Source organism: Aplysia californica, unplaced genomic scaffold (genome assembly GCF_000002075.1).
Source record: "Aplysia californica isolate F4 #8 unplaced genomic scaffold, AplCal3.0 scaffold00568, whole genome shotgun sequence".
Lineage (NCBI taxonomy): Eukaryota > Metazoa > Mollusca > Gastropoda > Aplysiida > Aplysiidae > Aplysia > Aplysia californica.
The window spans coordinates 53,350-73,677 of NW_004797838.1; the positions used below are offsets into that span (position 1 = coordinate 53,350).

At 38.8% G+C, this 20,328-nt stretch overlaps 2 protein-coding genes across 2 annotated transcripts in view; one reads left to right on the top strand and one right to left on the bottom strand.

The window, feature by feature from the left end:
• LOC101853880 (transcription elongation factor S-II) overlaps positions 1-10,781 on the bottom strand; it is a 15,924-nt gene extending 5,143 nt beyond the window's left edge. Inside the window, exons 1-6 of the mRNA XM_005106987.3 lie at positions 10,452-10,781; positions 6,290-6,358; positions 4,953-5,064; positions 2,880-3,101; positions 1,788-1,841; positions 1,118-1,272 (exon numbers count right to left, since the gene is read on the bottom strand). Coding sequence (XP_005107044.1) covers positions 1,118-1,272; positions 1,788-1,841; positions 2,880-3,101; positions 4,953-5,064; positions 6,290-6,358; positions 10,452-10,520 — 681 coding nt within the window. The 5' untranslated portion in view covers positions 10,521-10,781. The remainder of the gene's footprint in view (positions 1-1,117; positions 1,273-1,787; positions 1,842-2,879; positions 3,102-4,952; positions 5,065-6,289; positions 6,359-10,451) is intronic.
• Positions 10,782-10,985: 204 nt separating this feature from the next.
• On the top strand, positions 10,986-15,464 carry LOC101854278. The gene is made up of 2 exons (XM_005106989.3): positions 10,986-11,238; positions 12,382-15,464. The coding sequence occupies exon 2, from the start codon at positions 12,444-12,446 to the stop codon at positions 14,166-14,168; it is 1,725 nt and encodes a 574-aa protein (XP_005107046.1). The 5' UTR covers positions 10,986-11,238; positions 12,382-12,443; the 3' UTR covers positions 14,169-15,464.
• Positions 15,465-20,328: the final 4,864 nt, after the last annotated feature.

Below are 20,328 nucleotides of genomic sequence, written 5' to 3' on the forward strand. Positions count from 1 at the left end.
CTTTCCAGGTGTAAGATTATATTTGAACATCCCCTTATGTTTTCCAGAAGAAAAAACAGGAGGCATGGGACTTCTACATTTATGTACACAAAGTCGTAACAATACTCTTGTCAACTGTACTACAAAAGACAGAGCATTTTAGCTTAAAACATTTATGAGAACAGCACCAAAAATGAAACTGAATGAAGATGATAATTAAAAAATAAAGACCACAGTCTCCAAGACAGCCATCTATTGTCGAGGAGAGATGTGGTTGCCTTATACGGGGTGCCCACTACGGATGGGATCGGTCGATCGGGCCGATCGCCCTACTCGATCGCCTCAAAAACAAACGTGTTTGTTTTCAGTTTCAGGCTATCGAGTCGGGCGATCGGCCCGATCCAGCCGTAGTGGGCATCCCGTATTAGACAGGTGGACCTCTTGGACAGTGTCATAAAATAAAATAAAACGCAAGAGGGAAAGTGGGACGTAGTTGTTTGTACAGGTGGCCATTAGAGCAGATGCGACTGTATTTACAATACCTTAACCTATTACTATTATTGTTTTATGAAAATATGAACCATGAGAAAGGTTTAAGCATCCCATACAAAAAGCAAGGAACCAGTTGAGGAACATATGTGTCACGACGTGGTGGAATCAGGCGCTCATCAATTCTTTGACATATGGAGTTATTGGTATCAACTTAAAGCTCTTTCAGTTGTATTACTTTTGATGAAAGAAATACCCATCTATCTTGAATAGAAGTCGAGATATTTGTGAGTGGAGGAAATGGGGGTCAACTGGTTTCAGAGGTAAAATTAGCGAGAAAATGGCCGCCAAAGTTTGGTAACTTCCACAGCTTGAGAGTCCTTGGAAATAGACAATGTGCAATTTTTTTAAATCAACGTTTTTCTGTACAAATCCAAACTAAAATGTGTTTTTAATTAGACGTAAAAAGTTTTGAGCAAATACTATACCTTAGCAGACATAGTAAGATATAGCAACACTATACCTCGGCAGACATGGCAATAAAAAATAGCAAGCAACACTATATCTGGGCAGACATAGTAGTAAGATATAGCAAGCAACACTATATCTGGGCAGACATAGTAGTAAGATATAGCAAGCAACACTATACCTCAGCAGACATGGCAGCAATCCTCTGAGCTGAGATCAAACCAATGAGCACGTTCTGTCGGAGCTGCGGGTTCCTCGAGTCCTTCAGGTTGGCCACTCGACTTCTGATACGGTTCTTGTACTTGACCTCCGTGTTGTTAAACTCTTCAAATATGGCTGGAGAATACACACGTCACACATACAGACACCAAGTTCATACGAAGGGCTAGACCTGGTAATAAAATAACATAAGACTAAAATCTTATCAATGAACTGCAGGTCAACAAATCCCTGCTCGATGACCCCTATTCTAAACCCTGCTGACAACATAGAGTGGATAGTCATGGGAGTAACAAAAGACTAGCAAAGTAAACTTATTATGAACAAAATGACAGTAGACATGTGGAAACCACTGCTGTTTAATGAGGTTTTTTAATAAAAGTGTTCTTTTGCCCCCGTCAACACAATTTACATCATTTAGGAGGCAAGCTTCCGGCCCTGCCTGTCAGGGCCAAACCCAAGCTGAAAGGGATACAACGTCCCAGCAGAAACACAGAAATACTTAATAGAAATTCTCCCTTCTCAGGAATCAAACTATGGGTTTCCTGCATGCGACAGTAGAGCCCCTAACCACTGCACCTCAGACGCCAGTTTAGAAAAGTGTGACACAGATACAAGCAAAGTGAACTCACCGTCCTCAACAGCAGCTGCCAACTCTTCAGGGTCATGAGCACCTTCTGGAATTTCTGTACAAAAAGTAAACAATGCTCACATGTTAACATTTCTATGCTCAGAAAGCACATTCATTAATATCTAAACTGCAAAAGGAACACTATAGCCATGGGCTATAAATTTTTGTAAAGTTTTAGTTTCAGTAAGAGTTTTAGAGCACTTGCAACACAAATAGATCATATGAGTACAGAAGATTAGAAATGTTACACGAGAGCAACAAACAAAACAAAAAAGGAGGAGAGATAAGGATGACAGACGTTTGACAGGAAAGAAGGAGCAAACCACACCAAAGCAGTCATCGACTTCCCATGCTATAAGTTGTGAACAAATTCAACGAGGCTAACTTTACCTAAAGAGAATAAGAAGCACATTGCAAGGGAAAAAGCAAGACTGACAGATAGATAGAAACAACAGAGGGGGGTAAAAGAAAGAGGACAAGACTAACCTTACACCAGAAAGCAGTAATTAATCTTGTTTATTCCTCTCGATCAACCCACATCTTTTATCGATCTCAGGTACTCTCTCTGATCAACCTATAAAAATCTTACCCTTTTCCCACCCTTTTTCTAGACACCTTGCATTTCTTTAAAGTGCTAAACCAAAATCCGACTTTTACGACCACTTTACCAGACACCCTGCATTCGATAAAAGTAATAACTGGCCTGCCAACTTTTGAAAATGTAAAATAGGGAAAATCGGCGTGACACGCTGTGATACAGGTCATATTCCTGTCACACTCAACTTATTCATATTTATTTTATGGCCAACAAGGCAACACCGAGTCAGGATCGAGTAAACGTAGTGCGCAAATTCGATTGGCAGGTTAACTTGAGCATTATATGTAGCCGAACCACATAACAGTAAAGGACCCACGCCTAAAAAGAATATTTTAGCAACACAAGAGTTCTGGTATCGCCAATTTCATTCGTCATTTTTGCGCACCTAATTGTAATAATATTCTTATATAGGGCGGCTCCGAAATCGGGAAATTCGGGAAGGTTGGCAGGCCTGTCATTAAAATAAGCACAAAACGAAGAGAAAAGGTTCATTACCGCTGCTTTTGAGGGCGTTGGACAAGAGCTCTCGACACTTGAGCCGGATGGCATCTGCCGTGTTGGCCAGCTTGCTGGAGCTGTCCCTCTCTGTGTCCTTGTCGCCGCTGCTGCCGTCAGATTTTCCCTCCTCTGTGCCGTCGTTGGATGTCTCGTCCATCTTCTGACTTCCTGCATCGCCCGAAGATCGTGAGGTCGTTCTGCTCATACCCCCAGGGCTGTCTGTTAACACGTTTAGTTTTAATAAGGTTTTACAGCATTCGCAACTGCATAAGATCATGAGCGCCAAGGGGTGGATGTCAACAGAAAAGTCCAACGGGGTATAAGGCTTACTCTGCTCACCTCTCTAGTCTCAACAGCACAAAGTCTGCTTTGACTATCAAGGCACCCCGGAAATAGCAGTTCACAAGAGAGTAACAAACATACAAAAGAAGTAGAGGAAAAATGACGATTGTAAGGATGAGGAAAGAAAAAGCAGCAGTTCCCCCTATGTTGTTCCGGCACAGTATGAGCATGACATTGATAAATCAGCCCATTTACATTTTTGCTGTGCATAAGAACATGTTAATATCCCCCCTTTGGGAATTGTTAACACGTTGAAAAATAAAATATGGAGATGTCTGATCAACAGGAAGAATCTAAAAAAACAGGTTCTGATACTGAGCGCAGACTCATAGAGAAATACAAAACACCATCCGACAAGCTTAACAATAGAACTCAATACCGATACTTTCAAATACTCACAAAAATGCCTTTAATCATTCTTTCCTACTGTTTATTCTCCACCATTTAGGATCAGAGTATTAAAAAAATTTTATTCAACCAGACAAACAAGCAAACACACCAGCCTTTGTGCATGAGTCAAAATCTAAGTTTTATACATCTGTGCTGTCGGAAAACACTAATGGGGGATAATCTAACATTTGCTGACCAACCTGGATCGATAACGTTGACAAACAAAGGCAAATTTGCCGAATACAGTCTAGCACGCACTTAGCTAAATGAGCGGGATGCAGAAATTTTTTCCTTATGTACAAATTCCGCCACGTACATGTTCATGCTAGACTATATCAACTTATAAAATCAGTGATCATAATAAGCAAAAGTCAAAAAGGAGGAAAACACACCGACAGGAGCACCGAACCCGCGAAAAAAAATTATGAGACCCTACCACACCCATAGAAATTATTAACATCAATTTCAGTTTCAAAAGAAATCTTGTAATTAACAATTAACATACCTTTGAGGACAGGGAAAACAGCTCAACTGGCTTGGATGGGGTGGTATTTTAATTAGAGGAACTTCTACTTTAATAATAAAATCACCAACACAAATAGTAACCTTTGATTCTATGGGATTTTTTGTTTTAGTAGAGGTTTTACGGCGCTCACAACTGCATAAGGTCATATGAGCGCCAGAAGATTAGAGGTGTTACAAGAGAGTAAAAAAAAAACATTAAAAAAGGAGGGGAGATAAGGACGATAGACGTTTGATAGGAAAGAAGGAGCAAACCACACCAGAGCACTTTGATTCTAATTCTGTAGACAAACTTTCCTCTCACCACACAAATCTAAATTAGTTTTTGATTTTCAGATCAATTTCTTTTATTCAGAAATATCCAGTTTTCTCAGTTCCTTCATGATGAATGCTTTCGTGAGGGCTCATGCACGTGAAATGGTGCTAATCGAACTAAAATACGCCCCACACTAACAATGCAGTCTCCAGCAGTTTCATGATGACGGAAGCACCATGAAATTCGAGTATCGCATACATCAGCGGATTGTGTGGGGCAATCGCTAGGCATCATATTGTCGAGAAGATTAATTTGTGCGAACCACACGAATCGTGGAAAGGAGGAACTGGGAGGAAAGCGGAGAAGACTGAAAATCCCGGATTTCCGGGGATCCGAGGAAGATTATGATCACTGATAAAATGCACTTTCTATTACAAAACATTAGAGGAGAAGGTCAAATCTTACAAACAAACAAAATATATCGGCTCACTCGGCATACATTCAAACTCAATCAACGTTCAGTATTCAAATAAAAGTAAGGCAAAACAATTGACACCAACCTGCCGGTAACAGCTTTTTCCAGTTCTTTATCAATGTTTTGGCCAGGGACACAACCTCGTCATTGTTGCTGGCTTTACGCAGGTTGTTCACTGTCATTCCAATTCTTGTTTTCTGCAAGGAGGACAGATACCGTACATGCCTGTAGTCTAATCCATAATCACTCAAAAAGTTGAGCACAAAATTTATATATATACATCATCCTCTAAATTTAATTATCGGGATATATGTACCTGAAACAACTAGGTCCCTCTTATTCAATGTAAAAAGGATTGCGTTAATTTTCAAATCTAAATAATACTGCAAAGAAACATAGAATCTGCCTGCCATATGTTGTCTTTTTTTAACTTCACTACTATCCGTTCACTTCAACAAAAAGATTTTTGGAAACTCAAAAAGAAATGTGTCCTTGTTCTCTCTACACATCAAGGAAGGGTTCTAAGGGTGTTTGAGGAAAATTTACACACACTTGCATAAGCCTGAGACAGTCTTTGAGCAACGAGAAGCACATTTTTAAAAAAAAATTTAGTAGAGGTTTTACGGCACTCACAACGGCATAAGGTCATATGAGCGCCAAGGGGTGGATGTCAACAGAGAAGTCTTTACAGGGAATCTGGCTTACTCTGCTCACCTCTCTAGCTTCAACAGCACAAAGTCTGTTTCGACTTTCAAGGCACCCCCGGAAATAGCGGGTCACAAGAGCGTGACAAACATACAAAAAAAGTAGAGGAAAATGACAATAGTATGGATTAGGAAAGAAAACGCAGCAGTTCCCAGTTGTGGATCAGGCACAGTTATGAGCGTGGCATTGATGAACCAGCCCATTTACAATTCTACTGTGCATAAGAACAGGTTAATGTCCCCCCCTTTGGGAATGGCCTAAAGACACTTCAGTCAGTAGCACTGCCCCGGGGGGTGAAGCACATCTGCACAATGATCACAGTAACAGAAAGATAAGGGAAATAAATACATGTACTGGGACAGGAATAGAAGTAAGAACTATCTGAGGCACCCTCTAACCACCCGTCATCTGGATCTAAATTTCAAGGAAATACCAGACTCCACAGTCTATTACACAGCTTAAATTGAACCCTATTTCTAAAATAAAAAATATATTGTACCTATAAGTGAAAGTGCTGAAAAAAACAACAACAATAAGGCTGTAACAGATGACAAAGGAAAAAGATGTATGATATCACTGATCCTGACTGGTTCAGGTTCAGCTCATTTTCATAAATTAGTCATTAATAATCTTTAATTAATAAAAACCTCATACATACTTCATCACAAGAATTACAAATAAAAAATAAATATCTTCAGATAATAAAGTAAGATTTACCTGCAGAACCTCCAGGGTCATTTTTGTGTCTCTCAAAGCTTTCAAAAGATCTAGAGCTGTTGTATGCTCCTGGAAATTGAAAAAAAATCAAAGAAAATGAGACAAATGGCGGGAAAAAAAGAAAAAAAAAAGCAAAGAAAAAATACAACTTTTACCTTAATTTGTCAGAATTTATGAGAAAGTGACAGATCTAGATTCTCTTTTTACTGAAACATACATCACAAGAGTGGTCAAATGGTCAAACTTACCCACTAGTAACACACGTCAATATACCTTCTCTACCACTTTGTGGTTGCACGTTTTTTAAGAATATCATTTGCTCATTAGCTTACTAATGAAAAGCACAAAATCTTAAGCTTCTGTCTCAGTTTTTCTCCAATTTCTATACCATTTTGGCAATACTTTTGTCATATATGTATACAACCAGTCAACCTTCTGAAATTTCAAATTCTGAGTTAAAAGCACCGACGTACTCCATTCCATTTTATAAAATATAATTTGAAAACAATAGTGACAACTTATTACCGAATGTCACTGGATAGCCAGAAAAGTTTTTTGGGATGAAAGTATGAAAATTACTTTCCATTGGATTCAACAAGACAAGAATATAGCAAAAAGGAAAAACTTATTATTAATGCAAATTTTCAATTTTCTTACTTTCTTCTGGGACCAGTAATTTAATCAGATATTTTGCGTAACAGTGTCACAGACGTAAGGATTTAGACTTAGATCTAGTGCCTTTCCCGATGTTCGCAAGTCTGACAATTTTTTTTCATTTTAAATGACATATTATGCTAGATTTTCTCAAAAAATGGCTAGAACACGGAAGAAATATGTTTTTCTAATGTGATAAGAAAAAAAAAAAGAAATCTAGCACCGGTTAGAAATGGTAACAGACAGTGCACAATGGTGGTCGAAAATCGCGCAATTAAAGCTGACATTCCATATGCCCGAAAAACCGATGCGAACTTCAGGTGCGAATTTCGCTTGCGAATTATTTTTTTCGCACCAACGTTTTTGTCATTGGGTGAATCCATATACCGGAATTTCGCATGGCCGAGTCCGAAATTCGCATGCGAAGATTTTATTTCGCACGAGGGAGCGAAACTTTTTTCTTCGCATGCGAATTCTTCGTGGAGTGGGCGGGGCTTATTCCCCGCCAAATCTACTTCAAAGGAACGAAGCAGCATAGAACATGATAGAAGCACTAGATAAGTGGGGAAAACGTCGAAATGTTAATTTCCTTGGTTCGAGAGAGAAGTGTTAAAACCAAGACTGAAAAGAAGTGTTTATTTTCAAGGTGGCTGTCATTTGCAGGGCAACCACTTTTTTTTTTTTAGTTTGTGGGAAACTTTCGGGAGTCTATGTAATCTATCCATGCTATCATTTATCGTTTAAATCATGTAATAACTAAAAATAGCATTTCACTTACACCCCCCTCCCTCCTTAATTAAATGCACTTGAATATAACTTCTAACATACATTAATTATAATGTCAGCTTCGGGGGCTACACCCCCAAAATCAAAATTCGGCTCAAAATCATGGAATTTGAGTTGTAGGCATTTTTAGCTTCCTCAGCCTCTCCTACAACTATTTCATGGCATAAGAACCCCCAAAAATCGTATTTTTTCCCATACTGGGCATGTTTGTAACCGCCATTTCCTCATAAAGTCAGCATTTTATTTTTCTTTATCGGCCGTTTTCTCAAAATGCTACTTTTCTCTATACTTTTTTAAATAACTCCACCATTTTTCATCCAATCTTCATGAAATTTTCACAGAATGAAGAGAAGAAGTAATACTAAAAATTTGTCTGTTGAATTTTTGATATATGGAATAGATTTTTGTTGGTGGTGTCTGGAGTGTGAATTTTCACGGATTTTTCGCAAACTTGAATGCTACCTCAGGAAAAAATTCATAAAAGATTTTCTAATTCGATTAGGAAAAAAACTTCAGACAAATTTTTAGATCTAATGTTTGTGAACACGCATGCAAAAAAAAAATCAATTTCCATGAGCGATAAGTGCGGTATTCATTACGTAAGACATGTCAATAAAATCCAATATGGCGGCGTATCCATGGAAACGAAACTTTTTTCTCAAATTTGATAGCGGATTTCAAGACTCCTTTCTATGCTTGTTATATGTGTGAAATGTGGTAAAATTAAAATTCGGTCCAGTAATAAGCGAGATAGCCTCCAGGTGTAGCCTCCCCCCCCACCCCCCCCCCCCCACCCCTTAAGATTGCTGTCTGTGCCGCAGCCACATCAGCCAGCGCTGTCGGTGATAGGACCGAAGCTTTGAAAAGAAAACGACCCAAGAAAGCAAAGCTTATGAAGGAAGGACCATCATCAAGTCTGGACAAAGCAATTTAAAGCTGCTTTCGTAGGAACAGGAGTTTTAACAGCAAAATTCTCTTGTTTTCAACGTAGAGTGCTTGCTCTGACTGAACTGGTGCCTTGATTTCAGTCAGATGACGGATACGAATTTCGCGTATATGGAAGGAGGGCTCTTTTTTCATCGCACCCGAATTTCGTACACGAAATTCGCACCCGAAGTTCGCATCGGTTTTTCGGGCATATGGAATGTCAGCTTAAGTCTGACACATTGACCTGACTTGGAAGTGCGCCAAATTTATTTCCAAAAGCGAAACGAAAGTAAATTTTTATGCTTTTAGACTATGCCATACTCATTTCTACATCGCTTTTGGAAGGAGCGACCACTCCAACAAGCACAATTAAAAAGCAAGGTAGATCTAGCTAGCCCCTACCCCAAACCTGAACATTAACCCTATCACTAACCCTCTACTAATATACTCTATATTTCAAAGTGGTCGCTCATTACAGAATTCCTCCCTCGATTTTAGCTTAGCCGCAATTTGCGAAAATTGGAGAAATTATTAGTAGATTTGAGAGTCATTTGTGACGCACCCCTCCAAGGGAGTCTCTGACATCTTACAGTAGAACTCGTAAATCTTGATCTTTGTTTTGATGGTCGATTAATGTTCAATACAATGTCATGTAAATGACAATGTTTCCATACATTATGTATTTTGCGAATTGCACATACATATATTATTTTAATTATGTATTTGTATATATATGTACTCATTTCGTAACTATGTGTAAGCGTGTGCGTATGATAAGCAAGTAGATGTGTGCATGTGTGTGTGTGCGTCAGTTTGGCATGCACGATGTTTGTGCACATGTGTACTTGAGTGGGTGTGTTTGAGTGTGTGAGTGTGTGTGTGGATGGGCATGAATGAGTGAGTATTGTTCATAACATGCATTTATGTAAAGCGCCTAGAGCTGTGTTCACTCGGGAGTGGGCTCTATAGAAATGATCTTTATTATTATAATCTTTTGTTTTCCCATCCTCGTTTTGTAAGCCTTCCACAAGCTGTTGCTGCTTTCTCTATCCTGATGTTGATCTCATAAAATCAAGTTATGTAGTAGAGCTGATGGTAGTCCCCAGGTCCAGGTAACAGGACTTGTCCACTGTCTCAAGTTCCTTGTCGTTCAACCTCTGCTCTGCACCTTCTTGAGTAAGGATGACTGTTTTCTTAACACTGATGACCAAGCCGTCCAAGCTAAAGACCTTGCATGCTGTCGATAGGCGGTCCATTAGGTGATTTTGTAGTTTCGTTCGTTTAAGTCCAAAGCTGAACATCAGAGACCCTGAATTGCCAGGTAATTGTTAATTGTTGAGGAGTGAACTAAGCGTGAGACTACACTACTACACTAAAACTAAAGCCAAAACATTAAAATCTAATTAAAGAATGGAGCTTTTTCGGCAGTTCCCACCCCCCAATTATTATTCGCCTGTTTGGGCCCCAAGAGTCAAGAGTAGGGGGGCTGAATTTTACCATAATTTGATGTTTTGCAGTTAGGTTGCATCCTGTTCTTTGTGTTGCCTATTTGGCCATCAAGACTTCTGGATTTCTTCTCTGGGTCAGGATGTAAACAATTTGAAATGGATCGTGGACTTTTAACAAACGAAACTACAGATCATCTAGATCTAGAATTCTAGATCTAATATATCTAGAATCTAGGTCTAGACCCTACTCCTACAAAAAAAAAAACATTTAGTTAGGGTAACATTTATTACTGTGTTAGTTTTACAAACTATGGAACCCAAACTATTGACAATGACTTCCTACTTACAGAAGTTTCGCTCGACACTAATTTGTCAAGCTTTTTGCCAATTTTAAAGACTTCGTCTTCTGCGCCCATTTTCGTCAGTTTGTTCAGCAAGCACACAGATCTAAAACTAATAAATGAATCTCGAAGCACTCTGTAAACTTTCCAGGGCCTCCAGCAAAAGGGCTGTTTTGGTTGATTTCTGAACTTTGTTTGAAAGATAAAACACAATCAACCGGTACCGGTGTAAGTTCTAGCAGACTGATTTGTACTCTCACGCCTCTGCCAGTGTAAACACACAACAAAGTATTGAGGCCACTGGCAGTACAGCGCTTCCAAACAGGAAGTTACATTTGGACTATGGCGGTAAATTAGGAGTAGAATAGTGGAATGGATGTGATTTATAATTAATACTTGGAACCAAGGTAACCCCACTGTAGCTCAACTTTTAAAATAAAATATAATTGTTTCTGTCTTTCTAGTATCACGTCTTATTACGTGGAACAGGAGTACTTTTTTCCCATTTATTGATAAATTGTTCCCATTCCAGGCCTAAACGACGCGATAGAACATGGGAATCTTTACAAAACTAGAATCTTTATTTCTTATTTGTCGATAACGAAATAAAACAAAAAACCAGATACCGACAATCCCACAACCCCCATCAACAAAACGATCGGTAGTCAAGAGACGCCAAGAGAAGGCTGGAATGGGTGTATTTGCACAATTGATGAATTTTAGGTCTTGAATTCATCAGATTTGCCATACGGCATACTTTTGCATGGGAACTGTTCGCTTTTATCGTGTGCATGTAAGTGTAAGTAGACAGAGACAGAGAATATTTCGATGCTAAGATCTACTCTTTTGACCGTCCTGACGTCCTCGCCTTCCTTGTACTTTTGTAATGGAATCTCTAGATTTAGATCTAAATGTAGATCTAGATAGATTTAGATCTAGATTTAGATCTAGTAGGGGACTAGTATATTAGTAATAATACTAATAGATCTACAGTCGAACCTGTGTAAGACGAAATCGTAAGGGAGCCAGAAATAATTCTTTGCTACCTCTATTCTCACCCGGAGTGAGAATAGTGCAGGCGAGTCTTGTGGCTATTCTCACCCGGTGCGTGTTCACCAAATTTTGCGTTCACCCTAAACCACAGAATTCTACACTGTGATAACAGAAAAATTGTAGAATTCTGTGCCGTGAACAAACATTCCATTACAACTGTAGCCTACTAAAAGCGTACAATTTTGTCTGTGGGCAGTGGAGAGAGAGAGAGAAAGAGAGAGAGGAGTAGCGCGAGAATTTCCGGGCAAAACAAAATGGCGACCCGCGTAGTTCGACTCGATTCGAAAAGTTAAATAGCCGTAGTATCTTTGTAGACAACCAAATTAATTTACTTTTTTGTGTTTTAACATCATTTTTTAACTTTGTTTTGGTCAATTTGATCGTCCACACCGATAGACAGTATTCAGAAAGAGACAGAGAGAGAGAGAAGAGGGGAGAAGTTGATCTTGCGAGAACTTCCGGGCGGGTGAGAATAGCCACTTTCATTGTTTCTCTCTTTGACATTTTCTGTCTTAGCCGCAAGGGGAATTTAGAGGGGAGATGGAGGTGGGGTTTGAAAGGGAAGTGGCTATCCTCACCCGCGATGAGAATAAAAATGGGTATAAAAATACTATCAACTCTCACCCCGGGTGGAAAAAACAGGACTGCAGGCACAGTATGGCGGATGCATGATTTGGAGTCTTCTCTGTTCAACCTTTCGTGTTATATATATATATACTGTATTTGTCCCCTTTGGGGGGGGGGGGGGTAATGTTTTCAGAAATGCTCATTTTATATATATATATATATATATATATATATATATATATATATATATGTTATACTTAGTGTACTATTACACTGCATGTTCACTTTTTTTCTGTTTGTTTTATGTTTGTTACAGTTCAATAAAGAAGCCAGCACCTGAGAAAACTATTGCTTCGGAATGTTCTAGAAAATGAGAAGATGCCTCGCACGGATCATCTCATCAAGACAGTTGTGGCAACCTGTGTGCCTGCCTTTCTCTTTGCTCTGCTGGCAGTTCAGGTTTACCACTACAAGTGGATCTTGATCCTGAGAAATCATTACCTGGTGGAAAGTATCCCTCACAGCTCCTCGTGGGTGTGGGATGCTCTCAGCAACGACATACAACTTCCACCACACGAAATTCCCCAGCAGGGAAGAGGAGACTCTTCGCAAGATCCTCAGCTGGCTGTCGTTTCTGCCGAGAGCAACAGAACAAGCGAGCCCAAAGACAGAGCTGGAGTTCTGATACCAGGGTTACCGTCGTTGGTTGTGCATTATATCTGGTGTGTAGATGGACATTTTGAACTGTCCCATTATCTGTCAGTACGGAGTGTTTTGCATCAACTTCAACCTGATGGCATCATTTTTCATTATCGCACTCTGCCTCGCTCTGACCCGAAAGGCTACTGGAGATGGCTAGAAGACTTACAAAGGGATGTGATAATGCTTTCTCTTCAGCCTCTCAAAGATCCGACAGTCTGTCGTAACACTTTGTCATCTGGAGTCAGCACTGACTCGGAAGACTTCCCTGACCCTCACGGCATCTTCATCCTCGGAAATGTTGCAATATATAATTTAACAAGATCTTCTTTGGTGAAAAGGATAAAAGAATCGTATTCCGTGAACTCATCTCTCAGTAAAGTAGATTCTACACCTGTTAAATCACTGAATAAAGCTCAAATTTTCCTTGTTGGGGGCTCAGAACCATACCATATCAGTCGAGGTCCCGGTCATGTGGTCATTGCATGCCAGCCAATGGCGGAGTTTAATATTGGTCCTTCATCACAAAAGACACAGTGCATTGATATGAATACTTATATCACCCCTGAAAATATTTATGGGAGGGACTCCAGGTTTTATAGGTTTTCTAGAAATTTATTGTACCATTCGCCAGAACCGGTTCAAGTGAGTTTATCCTCTACGGAAGAGATTCCTAATTCAGTACATATAATTCTTCGTGATGGTGAAGAAATAACACCAGTAATTTATGCCAGCATCAAAAGTGCGTACGTCAAAGGAAAAGTGGAACAAGTTTTTCTCCATGGCCCACAGTTCCCTACCGGAGATCTTTGGCGCAAACTACTCTCAACAGATGAGCTAAACCCCCAGTTTGTGCCTACTGCTGCATTTGATAAATATTCGGCTAAACATGGCGCGATTGTGTATTCTCTGTACAATCTGTTGCTTCACGGTGGAGTGTCTCATTTCGGAGACATGATCTTCATAAAGCCTCTCCCACCATCATCCCTCAAGGCTCCTGTGGTCGCCACTCGGCATTTCAGTCAGTACAGGATGAAACACCGATCGCTGAACACAGCCATCATGGCCGCGGCAAAAGGGGCAGAGTTCGTAGAGTCTCTCCTGGCCATGGTGAAGCAAGCTGGCGTCTCCTGGCCTGACACCACCATCGACGACATCGCCACTCATCTGGAAGAAAGTCACCCCTCACAGGTACTCCTAGATGGAAGTCTCACTTCTCACCAAAACTGTGCCTCCCAAGTCTGTCGGGTGGCGGGGGGCCATGCGTACCCGCAGGAAACGTATACCACTCGGCTCATGTGGTCAGGCACACCACCGAAAACCCTGGGGGAGTTGAAAGAATGTGAAGGTCCTTCGAGAAATGTGCTGGTTGAAGTCATAGATGCCAGAGGTCATCACCCATAATCATTTTACAAGCTGATTTTTTTTATTTTGGTATGTCTCTTACAATGTGGGTGAAATAGGGGCATTATTTATGGTGGGGGGGTTCAATTCTGGTGAATTGTGAAGTTAAAAACAGTGATATTATGTATGCTTTTTTTTGTATGGACTGAACTGTTTGTTTATAAAGAATTAATTTCACTTGTCATCTAGAGATCAAAACATATTTGTTTTTCTGTTTTAGACCCAGGATCACGTACATGTTTTTACTCGAAGTTATCTAAATGCCACAAGTAGGCACTGCTGTTAATGGCTGAGGTACCAATCCTGACCAATAATTTCCCTTACCGACAAATATATTCATTCCGTTCTGGGACATATCCCAATGCTGCTTCTCCTCATCCCCCCGAGATCATTGTGCACTGGGAAATGGCAAAAGATTGTCGTGTGTAGGTACACCCAGATAGCCTTCAGCAGCAAAAGAAATGAAAATAATGTTTCTAACTTGTTTACTTTTTCATTTCAGAAGTGATAGTGATAGTCAGATATTGACCGTGAATTTTTCTGATGCAACGTTACACCATCTTGTACAATATGAAGAATGTCGAAAAAACGTTTACTTCTGTTTCTCATTTTATTTTATTTTCAGGACTTATTTGCTCTGAACTAGTATTCCCATTTTCGTTTTCTGATTTTTACTCATCAATGCATTCCAAATTTTTAACATATATAATTGTAAAAAAATTTCAACCAGCAAGTGTACTTTGTTTTTATTTTCCAGACATGTACATACTGTTTGTTGGTGTGGGCCTTGTGATTTGTGAAGTTATTTGATGACTATACACAAAAGCTGCTGAAATTCACAGATGATTTACAGTGTTTTCATATACTCTTGAGTTTTTGTGTGTGAGTGAGAGCTATATCCTATATATTTAAATTGTCACAGTGGGTAATTATAATCATTCCAGATCTGAGAGAATATATATCTATATTATATACTTTACAAGGGGATAGCCCCTGACTTTTAAACTCATGTTGCTGTCAGTGCAAAACAGTAATTTTTTTTTTCTTTCATATTTCTTTGCTTTGCTCAAGATTATAGTGTATTTAAACTTCTGGTGTTCCCAAGTGCTCGTATTTTCTGTTTTCATGTTTCCGTTTCTTCATTTTTTTTTCCTTATTTTTTTAAAATATGCACACTTACTTGCCCAAAAGCTGAATGTCCATTCTTAAGTTTCATCCATTTTTACCAGTTCTTGTTTTGTCTTTTTCTGGCCTATAGACAACACACAAATTAAAATACATTTAACTCAAAAGAAATCACTTATTGCTGCAATGCTCATTGTCGTGTTGTTAGTTATTTGATCATCTACTACATCAAAATTGCAACGCACAGTTAAATAAATGGGTGGTTGGCGGGTGCTCTGGTATGGTTTCCTCCTTCTTTCCTATCCAACATCTATCATCCTTATCTCCTCTCCTTCCTTTTTTGTGTCTGTTACTCTCTTGTAACACCCCTAATCTTTGGCACTTATATGACCTATTGTGTTGCAAGTGCCATAAAACTCTTACGGTACTTAAACTAACCTATCAGTCAAATGTGGGTCAATATATGATTGTAATTAATTTATTGTTATAATTTGTACCCCCATTTACCCCACATGTATGTTTTAAAGTAGCTGAGAGAGCAGGTTACCGGCGCGTGTGATGTAGTAGTTAGGCACTTCGTTGTCACCCGCAGGACACCTGAGTTCAATTTCCGAGTGTGGAGAATTTTTATCCAGTATCTCTTGTCTTTCTGCTAGGATGTTGTATCCCTCTCAGCCCAAGTTGGCCCTGACAGGCAGGGTCGTAAGCCCACCTCCTTAATTATCTAAATTGTGGCCTCTGGCTGTTGACCGACAGTTCATTGTGTCTTATAGAGAATTCCGTTTTCAAAAACAACAAAAGAAGAGGGGTTAATTTTCTTTTTAAAGTACAGAGGGCTACCCCTGATTTAAGTTAAGGTATGTTTTCACTTGAAAGAAAAAGGGAAAGTGTATTGGTCGTTGCCATTTCTTTCGGCGAGGGGGAAGGAGAAGTAAATACAGTTAAACACAGAAGACTCAAAATCCAGTGTCCGTCAAACTGTGCCTTCGGTCCCGTTTTTTATTCTCCTTTACCTTTAAAAGACATCCCTCGAACTACGGATCCCTCGAACTACCGAGGCCGGTCCCGACCAATTCGAGCTATCTGTGTTATACTATGTATGCTTGCTTGATTGCCTTATATGATTCAGGCCGCATTTCTTGTGTGAAGTTCAACTACGAAAGTCGAAACCCTCTGGCCTTTTTTAAGAACTATGATCAGACATACACTAAAAATGCTTTGGGCATATTTGTGGTGACACTGAATTTTGCCTTTTTACACTGTTTTTCAAAAATTTGTTCTGTTATCAAAACTGTTGAATCTTTGACATGTTTATCGATTGCTCTTTTTTCTATTTTCATGCGATTTCATTGCGCTTTTCAACAATTTGCTTCATGTTGGAGACCCAACTTAACCATCTATGTAAAATTTCATACTTAGAAATGAGAAGAATTGCTCACATAAAGAAATTTCTTAGCACTGAATCCACCAAAAAACTAGTGTTTGCCTTCATTTTGTCACGCATTGATTATTATTGCAATTCACTGTTCGCTGGCCTACCTGAGGAAAAAATTGCAAAACTCAAACGCATTCTAAACAATGCTGCCAGGCTAGTATTAAAGCAATCAAAATGCCATCATGTGACTCCCCTATTTAAAGAGCTCCATTGGCCTCCACTGAAAGCGAGAATTGAATATAAGTTAGCCCTACTACTACTATGCTTCAAAGGTCAAACTAACCAGTCTTCCACATACATTCAAGAACTCATTGTACCATACACACCAACATGTGAACTAAGATCCAGTGGCTCTAGACTAATTTCAACACCTCGTGTGTCACTGAAGAAATATGGTGAGAGAGCTTTTTCTTTTTCTGGGCCAGCAGTTTGGAACACTCTCCCTCATGATTTGAGAAGCGAAATAAAACTTGTGATACCTTCAAAAGGGGACTCAAAACACATCTATTTAAGAAATTTCTTAATTAATGGACAGCATGTTGCCTTTTTGTATGGGCATTTTTTATTGTCTGAAAGAATGTTGCTGTCAAAAAGTGCGCACATGATGAATTTGTATGGTGTTAGTATGAATTCCTTTTTAATCTCATATGTACGCCTTGGGCCCATGTTGTGGGAAAAGGCAGGATACAAATGCTCTTATTAATTAATTGTGTTGATTTTGTTTTGTTTGTTTTTTTACTTATTTTAATTTATATTTTGATTTCTGCATTCCGTTTTATTGTTGCTGTCTTTCATTATGCTTGGATGTTTTGTCTGTGGTTTTCTCAGTTTTACAGTTTGCCAACGTATTTTGCTTGTCTAGAATTTTTTTTGTGGTTGCTGTTTAGGTGTCATCTGGGAGCCCTAAGACAGTTATATCTGTATTGCAGTTTTTCCAAAACATTGATTTTTATTAGCATTTACTTAAGTTATAATTCAACTTTCCATTTTCAATATATAGATCTAACTTAAGACAGAGCATCTTTAATGTATTAGGCTGTTTCCTCCTTTGCTCTTTGATACTGTTATTTGTGCATGTCAGGAGGTGTTTCGTGGGTCCTCTTCTTTCCTTCCCTCTGCTGTTCCTGTCTTTCTGTCTTGCATTTTCCATGCCCTTACTGGTAGTTGATCTGTCAAAGTAGAAAATATACTTCTCTTTTCTCGAACTCAAAGGCACTTTGGTTTCAGATGCTACCAACAATTTGTTGTCCTGTTAGCCTGATTCTATGCGTTACTGACTTTTTTGTCAAAAAAGATCTCTGTCCATGTTAATAATCAGGAAACTTGTTATTTTCAGGAATCTGAACAGCATACATTGCTTGGCAGCTGTATCAAAAAAGAAGAACATTTCTTTTCCAAATATGCAGATATTTTTTTCAGTGCTATTCCAATGTTGAACAGGACTTTGCTTGGGATCATTTGTATGTATATTGCCAAATTCTGATATTCCAATATATGTGCAGTACATGTGTACTTCAAAATGTAAAGTTTCATTTGTAAGGATCATTGAATTAATGTTGTGATCAATTGTTAATCTCTATTGTTACTTCTTTTCCCCAAGTTTTCAAGAACATTTCCATTTTACGTACAATCTAGACTGGCTTATGCAGTGCATTGATTTTTAATTAGAATTGTTAATGGGTGTTGGATGATCTTGTGTATTTTTCAAATGAAACTGTGGGATTGTGAGTATGCTGTCTAGACTAAATTTTTACCAGTTTGCTTCTACCTTTATTGTTTATACAATTTTCAATAAAACTTTTGTTCAGTTGAACATGATGAGCATTCGGGTTATACTTTACTTTATGAGACAGTGTATATTCCCAAGATCTGTCATCCAAATGTGAGGCATCGTGGTGAAATCAGGTGCTCATCAAAATAATGAATCCAAGAAATTGGCATGTTCTGCCAGTTTGGCCTTTTTTTTTTCTTTTTTTTTTTTTGGCTGAACACCTTCTTAAACTGTATGGAAGTCACCAAACTTTGGCGGCCATTTTCTCGCTAATTTTACATTTGAAAACAGGTGACCCCACCTGCTTCAATCGCAACTATCTCGACTTCTATTCAAGATAAATGGATATTTGTGTATGTGCCTAAAGAAAGGTACCAAAAGTCGCCACACACCATTTTGAGGTACATGCTGATAATGACAAAAATCCTTTTTTTGACAAAAATGTGTTTTCTTAAAAAAATTATAGTTCCACCATTTTTTAACAATGTGTTAAAAGAGTTTTCATTGATTTGGCTGCTAAATGTTTTATTTTGAATCATTTTGAGGGTAGGGTATGTTTTAAAATGATAATGGAAACTGCTTTTAAAAGGTGTTAAAATCTACTCTCGAAGCATGTTTTCTCTTCCCCGCTATGCTTTACCATTGAATTCTAACCATAATATTGATGTCAACTGAATACTGAATTGGAAATTAATTTTCCATGAATAAATACATTACAAACAATTGAATCATCTTTTTTTTTCAAGTTTGTATGTGTTCTAAACTTACAAGCTAATTTTGTCAAAATTAGATCTTTATACCCTACCTCGCAAAATGTGCAATATATCTCAAAAACTAGTTGAGATATCTCAAAAATTAAAAATTCACGGTGTTCAGCATTGAATGTCCTTTTCGGTACAAGTACAACCCTTACCTCAAAAGGGTTAAAATCCGACTTTTGGTACCTTTCAAAAGGCACACACACATTTTTTTTCATCGAAAGCAAGACAAATGTATAACCTTTAAGTTTAAGATGATACCAATCTATATGCTCAAAAATTGACAAGGGCCTGATTCCACTGCGTCGTGACACAAATGGATATAATTATAATATTATGTGAGCTTTGCTCAAATACTATTTTTACGATTTCTGGTTTAAAACCACGTCAGATCCGTTGCTGCGGGTGTTTAAAGTGCGCTACTGACAAGTCCTACTTTTTTTCTTTCCCCTCAGTTTTTCCTCTGTCTCACTTCTTCCCACCACTTGATGAATGTTACTGTGGTGATGCATTATATCTCTCCACTCCAACTTGATTAACACTTTGCAGTCACTTGCCACAACAATGCGACTGTGAACATTATCCGTTCCGGTCATTTGATGCAATTCTGCTACAGGCGCAAGAAGTCAGTTGCATCACTCTCCTGGCTGGGTGACCAGATGGGGCATTTTGTACTGATGGTTGTGTGACTAGTGACTGCAAAGGGTTAAAGATCTGCTTGTGCAAATGTATTATTAAATAAAACTGTCAAAGAGGCCAAGATTGGTATTATTATTTTTACACATATGTATCGAGTATGCAGACATAAAAAAGGGGGACGGGCATGCGGAAGTGGACGGGGGTGGGGGGGTTGTTATAACTTGGAAATAATGTTTCGTGGCATTTTGACTACATCGTGTACCAACAAGCTGTCAGCGCTGGTTCAAACACAGATTGACATCACGAGATTGAGTGTTTACCAAAAAGTCTTAAATCATTGAGGTCCTTGAGAAAGCTCTTTGTCACAATCAGAAGTTAACAGTATTTGGATTTGTTTTGTTTGCCAGATTCGAACTAATCATACTTACAACT